This window comes from Perissodus microlepis, chromosome 9 (genome assembly GCF_051167445.1).
Source record: "Perissodus microlepis isolate ML-2025 ecotype Zambia chromosome 9, ASM5116744v1, whole genome shotgun sequence".
Taxonomy (NCBI): Eukaryota; Metazoa; Chordata; class Actinopteri; order Cichliformes; family Cichlidae; genus Perissodus; species Perissodus microlepis.
The window spans coordinates 11287516-11295655 of NC_140469.1; the positions used below are offsets into that span (position 1 = coordinate 11287516).

Consider the following 8140-nt stretch of genomic DNA (forward strand, 5'->3'; position numbering starts at 1 on the left):
ATGCCAACACACATCAGTAACCATGCTGACCCATGTGGACCATATAGACTTGTGCTTACTTGGCCTGTGTCTTCCTATCCTCACAGACTTGTGGAGTTCTGGCAGCAGCCTTGAAGGTAGTCTCCCCCTGGCATACCTCACTATGTGGGCTGAGAGAGCTCTTGATTAGGAGATGAGGAACAACATCTTTGAGACTGCTGAACTGTTTCCAGCTCTGTGCGAAGGAAGGAGGACCACAGCAAAAATGCCACTTTGCATGGTCCACAGAGGACAAGCGCTACATATGAGCCCTAGCTTAGCCCTAACCTTAACTTAAAAGTTCTTGTCCATCACTTTAATCTGGAATGTTATTATGACCCACAGGAGGTGAAAGGACTGACCAACAAACAGGTGAATTCATGTTTAATTTTGGGTCAATCTGACTCATTGATTGAAACTGAAGCTGTTTCCAGCTCTGTCACAGAGGAGAAACAGGTTTTTACTGTCCCAAGTGTGGTGGCCTGAAGGAGGAGAAGAGGAAAGGGTAACTAAATGGTACTGACAACACCATTTGGGCGTGCAGTTATGCCTCAGGAAATATTACATTAGCCATTGCAAAGGCTTTCCAGTAACAAAGGCACACAGACTCTGTACTGACAAGACAGAGGCGTGGCAAATTAATATAAAATGTATTCAATTACCTGAGAATATCGAACTGCGGGGAAATGTGTTAAAAAAAACAAACAAACAAAAAGAAAAACGCAGCAAATTAAATGGCGGGACTTACAATACCACCAGACCTTTTAATTTAAACTCTTAATAACCACACATTGCTTAAAAGAACAAGGTTTGTGGCCTCTTGCTGCTTTATTTAAAATAGCAGCTCAAAACTGTTTATTAATTTGGCCACTTTGGCACTCCTTCCTCTACGTTGCTTCCCCAAGGGGTACCACCTGTTACTCACCCGTGACTCACACAACCACCTAAATGGTGGTTTATACACATCTCCCAGTGTTTACACTCTCATGGATAAGAGGGAACATCACTAAACATCACAGCTATTGTAAATGACGCCGGCTACTAACAATGACTGAGCTGAGTGTATCAGATTTTCTGTGGATTTTATCTGACAGCCATTTTAATGTTCTGTTGATGTTGACTTAACGGAGACTGTCTTTAACGTAACTATTTTATGACCACAGTAAAATTAAGTACAACCTTTTTTGTGTATCGTGGGTTGTTTGTTTTTTGTGGGGTTTTGTGTGTGGGTTTTTTTTTTTTTTTCTTTTCTTTCTTTAAAAGTTGTTACTTTGGGTGAGGTATTAGATGGAAGTGTTGACAAATAAAAGTGGGCATGTCAAATGCACTTTCAAGCTCATAATTAGAATCAGACAGTCTGTTTTGACAAAGGGAAGAAAAAGGGGCTTATTGACTTTTTCTGATAATGTAATGTGGCTGAAAGAAACATCCTACAGCAATGTTTTTTTTTTTTTTTTAAATGTTATTTTGTATCTTCCATCCCTTGGAGAGAACATTGGGTCTTGCTTGATCACTGAATGGTGAAATATATTGTTTTGATTTTCATAGGGATTTCCAGTAGACTGTATTTTTATTCCATGAACATTAAGTTTTAGGGTCACCTAAAACTGGTTTGTCAGGCCACATCACACATGGCGCTAATGATCACAGATGGTATCGAAACTTGACTGTGCGCTGAGGTGGCAACCCCTAACCCTACGAAAGTAAATTAAAGTAAATGCATTTGGAAAAATGTACTTCTAAAAGTCGTTTTAATGCACCATGTTCATTTACTCATGAGCTGCTGTAACATGAATCAAAACTTAGTCAGATAATTTCAAATTCAAAGGTTGTGCGTTTGCTGATGTCTGAGCTGACAATGTTTTTGTGTCGTTTGTCACACAGTGTGTTGCAAGCTGAGGTCCAGCTGGTATGTTACAGATTTAAAGGTAGATTTGAAGTGCTCAGTGACGCTTGACAAACTGCAAATTTAAAGCTTAAATATGTTTTAATCACATATTGGGTCTACGTTCAGGAGTTGCACTTCAGTTCCATCCTGCAGTACATCGGCCTTCACTTGCTGGAGCTGAAGTGAAGACCGATGGGATGATGCCCTGATCCAGTTCATGTGTGATGAGAAACAGTTCAAGTGAACTAAGTGAAGCATTGACTTTTTTTTTTCCTGTTCTTTTCCTCCTTTTATCTGCCCACTGAGTTTTCATGCCATGAGGACGAAGATGATCTGTTGTTGCTGTGACTTCAACTACACACACTTGTTTAATGTTTGACCACTAGACTGGACTGTTGAGTATGTACATGAAGTGTTTCTGGAATCTTTTGAATTCAATGGTTAATCATCTGTCACACAAAACCTCTGCATGTCCTCCTTCACTACATCCATGAACCTCCTCTCTGGTTTTCATTCTTTCTGTCCTGGCTGGCAGTCCCACTCTTTTAAAAAATAAAAAAAATAAAATTTGTATAAACCTGCAAGAAGAACACACTGTACATCAAATATCTTTTTATTTTATTTTGCCTGTTAAATATGCGAATGAGAATGCTAATTGTTCAAGTGTAGCTTTGATTTTGTGTATGTGTGTGCAGCGAGGACATTGCTGCGACTTTGACCACACACACATGTTATATAATGTTGGACCAGTAGGTGTCACTGTTGTCCATGTACATGGAGTGTTTCTGGCGTCTGGAGAAAATCAGAAAGATTAATGAACTTTTTAACACTATTAAAAAATATTATAGATTTTCACATAGACACATGAAGCAGTATTTCATTCTACCAAAGTCCTAATTTTTTTGGAAGAAAAATCATTGGTGATTCATGCATGTCTGACTTCAAAACAGACGTGCATGTGTGATTGTGTCATCTGGGGCAGGGATAGCTCAGTAGGTAAAGTGGTTGCCCCATAATTCACTGGGTGAGTAATTGGCCTACGGGAATCAATAAAGTATACATTATTGTTATTACTACACAATTCCTCTAATTAGTCCACCCTTTTTCGTCCTCAAATTTGCCTCTATCATGCGCTGGTTGTAGAATTTCTTGGAGTGGGGGCTGGCTCTCACTTGTATTCTAGAAACATCAAAAAAAAAAAAAACACTGTTTGTTTGGATAGTACTGCCATCTTTACCACCTCTTTCATTTTCGATGGGTCATGGTAACTCACCTTATCAAGAGCATTCTCAGCCCATGTAGTAAGGTCTACCAGGGGACGACTCCCTTTAAGGCTGCTGCCAGAATTCTAAGACTAAAAGGCAAAACTGGTTTAAGTATTTCTGCTGGAGCAGGTAGTTTGTTGCAGAGGCTGCAGAGCTTCTGTTTAAACTATGATGTTTTGCAACATAACCAACCATGCTGATGTCAGCTCAGTGTGAGTGGAAGACATAGGCATGATAATCAGTGATGTATTCATAAACTGCAAAAGGATGTACCTGTTCCAATTCACTTCCTTGTAAACCTCCATCACCCCAACTCTCTGCTCCCAACTAAATTCAGTGGTCATAGAGCACTTTTGGTGAGGTGAGGACATGCTTCTCCTTATGAGGTGCTAACAAACAGCATCAGCCGTGGAAGCAGTGTCTGGTGGGAAAGCCCACACCAGAAATATATATGCTGGGTGGAATAGTGAAATGCCCGGCTAAGTCAGGACAGACAAAGCAGAGCCAAAGGGGAAAATTTTTCACCATACCCATTTATTAATCCTGAGAAAACAGAGATCTAAAGAAAACTAGGTGCTAACTTTAACCAACATTGCAATCAAAGCAGATTAAAGAAAACAAAACAACAAGTTGGGTTAAGCACAAACAGGCCCACCAGTCAGGCTGAGGTGCTGATTAACAATACATATCAGAGCAACAATCAGGATATCAACATTCATTTTTTCTGTGGTGCACACAGGTATGTCAGTCTGTCAGACCTTACTGCTCTGTTGTCCTAAAGATGACCAATGGCTGGAGCTCAAAGTGCAAGTAAAACTCAATCTACACTCCACCCTCACAACTGAAGCTACAGCACAGAGGTGAGTCTTTGCTCCCCAACCTTGTGTTCAGTGGAGCAGAGTGCTTTAATTGTCAGGTGGAGGTAAAACCTGCAGACTGTGGCTGTGTCCAAATTCAGGGGTAGCATGCTTTGAAGGCGGCATTTGTAGGCAATTATGTCACAGTGACGTGACGAAGGTTGTCCAAATTTGAAGAGTCCTCCAAATGGGGTGAGAAATGCGTCCTTTTTTTTCCCCCAGATGTGAAAGATGGGTCGGATATATCCTTCGTGGCCCACCCTATCCAAGGATTCATTGCGGGTGATATAGGAGAATTTTTCTCATAACAATCGCAGATGAAGCAGGAGTTAATTGCGGGAGAGGAATACACTTTTAAATTTAAGTATATGAAAATCTGGTGGTACAAACCTTCTGTCTCTGACAGAAGGTTTGGAGACATGTACAATGTTCAATTTTTAAGGTGTGGGACTCGCATTTTATTTACAGCTTCTCAAGACAGATAATATTCAGTATACACATGGCATTACAATTATTGGAACATATAGAAAAAAAAAGAAAGATGGTTACAGCTTCAACAGCATTGGTTGTTGGCACGGCTCTAAATTGGCTCCTTCAAATCGTGTATTGGGAATCCCGGAGTTCTTTACATTCGTACCAGTATTTAAAAAAATGGGGTTGAATTCATTCTGGCCAGCCAAACATCTGGGGGGAGTTGGGGAAGGTCCATTGAGGTAAAGCCACGGGATGAGGATAGTGGGCCTGATTATTCATTCTCATAAAGTTCATGAGCGGGGGCTGTCCCTCTCCCTGAAACTGAATCACAGATAGGTGGATTATCAGTACAATCAGAATACTTTTGTAATTCTTGTATTTATTATTGGAATTACATTTAAATAAATAAAATCAATTCCCCAGATAATGACAGAAACAGTTCTGTTTAATAATAGGAGATACTTACATGAAGTGGGACGCCTTGATTCACATGCTGAGGATGTGACCTCCTCCTAAACTTACTCCGTCTGTTTTGAAACCAGGTTTTTACCTAAAGATAGAAGAAAACAGAAAACATTTAATCAGTACAATGGACCCAAAATTCAATTTCTTATGTTCTATTGAGCTGAAAAACACTCACCTGTTTGTAGGTCAGTCCTGTCATCTGTGCCAGCTGTTCCATCTCTCCTGGCTCATGGTAATGTTTCAAATTAAAGTGATGGACAAGAATATTCAACTGTCTCTCCGTGAACACCACCCGGGCCTTTCCTTTAGGTTTCTCTGGAGCAGTGCTGGGATGGTGCAGAGTGGCAGTGATGTTGCCATCCTGGCTTCTTGGGACAGCAAAATCTTGTTTCTGCTCTGAGACAGAGCTGGAAACTGTCTCAGAGGTTTTGTTGCCCGTCTCCTTTTGTAGAGCAGTCTCTGCCCATATAGCGAGTTCTTCCAAGGGCAGACTTCCTTCAGGGCCGCTGCCTGAACTCCACGAGTCTGTGAGGGTAAAGACACAAGAGGAGAAGTAATCACAAGTCTATATGGTCCACATGGGTCAGTTGCTGATATGTTTGGGCACGACTGACTTTGTAACAGAAAAAATAAAAAGGGAATATTGATGAGTCTTAAACACAACAGTTTCACACAAACTTGGGAAAGAAAAGTGGTCGGATATTTGTAGATTCTTTAAAACCAAAAAGGATTTAAAGTGGACTCTCTGTTCAGCTGTGGAGGGAGAAATGGTGATTTCTGCAATCAGGACTTACAACACAGAGTGAATGAATATTTCTGCATGTTGTCTTAAAAGTTAGCAAACTCTGTTCATATCAGCTCACCAGTCAACAATGCTGAGTACATACCTGGAGAAAAGTGCATCCCATAATCTTCCATCTTTGAAGTCCCAGTGATTAAAACAGGAAAGCTGGAGAAAGTATCTCTGCTGAAAGAGCTCCAAACCAAGCAGGATAGTAACTTAAGACTGACGGACTTAAAACTTAAGAGCAATTCTCCTGGGCTTTTAAGGAGGTTTGTGGGTGTGGGCAGGAATGTGGGGGGTTGAGCTTCTTCTTTTGTGAGTCTCTTTACAAGCAGTCAGGCTGTTTCTACCAACTGGCATCATTTACATTTCTTTAAAATGCTGTTTCTCAGGTCTGAAAAAAGAAAGTACAGTTAGAAAGCAGCCATACAAATGAGCTTTACCAAATCCTTCCAACTCACACTTTATAAAATATGAAACACTTAATGCACTTAAATCAATTAAATAAACACATCTTTACTCATGTGTTTGAAATACATGATGGACTATATAATGTGAAAAATTCTCATTTTGTAAAGAAAACCAAAACTAATGAGTTGCTGACTGTGAGCTGCAGCTGGTGTAAATCATGATTTTATGGATATTTCTCACTGGTGAGTTGAGAACAGTTTTGCTTGTTCTGCTTTCATGTCAACTAGATCTGTGTTAGATGATTTTGATTTAACTTCCTGCTCTGGTTGTTTCAGACAAGCAACCAGTTTGATCTTTGAACCTATGTTTAATTTACTTTCTATTATCAGAAGATTTGTGCACATAGTTTATAATTTCAAATGTTTCAGAGCAAATACAGCTGCTCTTTAAATATATTTTTGCATACGTTCTGTATTATTTCAGTGAGTATTGAAACCTGATGTTTAAAATGTTTTAAAATAAGCCAATTTATACCAATATTACACACAAATAATGACTTACACCTCTAATTTAGATATTTTTGATCATGTGGAGAACATTTGGAGTTTATAAAGTAGCAAATGGTAGCTTTCACCTTCTACATTGTAAAATGCACCTCTACATTGTAAAAGTCTCTGACACTAAAACACCCACATAAGTCAATGTAAACAATAGCAAGGCTAACGATCCACAACAACGCTCGTCATAAACCCACGGACACATGCATCTGGCCTCCTCTGGCTCATTCAGAATTAGAGACGCACCCAGTTCAGCCAGTGACCACTAAACATCCGCTAATGTGTGTTTTAGAGTTCCTGTATCACACCCTGCTACCTCTGATTAATTATCAAGTCAATGCAGACAGATGGCACCAGGGCCATGAGAGATAAATGAGGGTAAAGGTGTTTGTGTTAACATGTCTTAATTTGAAGTAATTTTAAAGACACAGAAGTCATATTGTTTGCAGATGACACAAAGTTATTGTGGAAGTAACTTGGAACAACTTCTGAATGAACTAGAAAATCAATTTAAAAAATTGAAGACTTGGTTTTTCTATAATGAACTAACACTGGATATGAGCAAAACAAAACTCATACTATTTGGGAGTTGTACAAATTCTATCATTAATAAACTGATGATAAATAACAGACTTAGGATCATAAATAAAACCACTTCAACAGAACCACCAAACCCACTTTTCAGCCTTTTAATTAAATACTCTTAAATTTAAAGACTTGACTGACCTCAGAACTCTACAAGTAATTTATAACGCAACAAACAAATCTTTAGGACATTTAGGACTTGATCAGGGCTTGTGTGGAAAACCGAGATAGAAAACAACTTGAAAGAGTGAGTGGTGAATCAAAGAGATGAAATTAAATAAACTTAATGTAAAGTGCACAAAAGAATGTAAAACTCAGCGATACATCCAGTGAGCAGCACTTCTCTGGATGAAACAAGCTTCTTGATGTCAGAGGTCAGAGCAAAAAGACCAGACGCTTCATCCTGATAGGAAAGCAGGAGTGACTAAACATAACCACTCATTAAAAGCAAACTATACAGAAGACCATCACTGAGAGCACAACATGTCAGAATTTGAAGCACATGGGCTAGAAGCAGCAGAAGACCACACTGGCTACAACAGCTGTCAGCTAAGAACAGCAAACTGAGGAAACAGACTCACAAATATTAGACAATAAGAGATTGGAGAAATGTTTCCTGGTCTGATGAGTCACCATTTCTGCTGTGACATTCTGGGTCAGAGGCTAAACACAAGATTTCATGACTTCCAAAGTGAAAAAAGCATGCACTTTTTAACATCCTATCAAATATTGTAGATTATGATGTTAGAGTCTCAATGAAAGCAAAACAAAATATGCAGCCAGTATGTAATCCTAGAAATGTCGTTGTTGGAAGAAAATGGATGGCACTGACTGAA

At 39.3% G+C, this 8140-nt stretch overlaps 1 protein-coding gene across 1 annotated transcript; it reads right to left on the reverse strand.

The window, feature by feature from the left end:
- Window positions 1–4691: 4691 nt before the first annotated feature.
- LOC146380125 (homeobox protein NANOG-like) lies at window positions 4692–5885 on the reverse strand. The gene is made up of 4 exons (XM_084939926.1): window positions 5855–5885; window positions 5143–5492; window positions 4969–5052; window positions 4692–4823 (listed from the first exon to the last, which is right to left on the reverse strand). Exons 1-4 carry the CDS (start codon window positions 5883–5885, stop codon window positions 4692–4694), a joined length of 597 nt encoding a protein of 198 aa, XP_084796052.1.
- Between the last annotated feature and the right edge of the window lie 2255 nt (window positions 5886–8140).

Excerpts from the sequence above, each read along its gene's own strand:
- LOC146380125 (XM_084939926.1), bottom strand. The coding sequence starts at position 5,885 with ATGGAAGATTATGGGATGCACTTTTCTCCAG. Across the intron at positions 5,493-5,854 it reads TGGGATGCACTTTTCTCCAG|ACTCGTGGAGTTCAGGCAGC; the intron begins GTATGTACTCAG and ends TTACCCTCACAG. Across the intron at positions 4,824-4,968 it reads ATCAAGGCGTCCCACTTCAT|TTTCAGGGAGAGGGACAGCC; the intron begins GTAAGTATCTCC and ends TCTGTGATTCAG.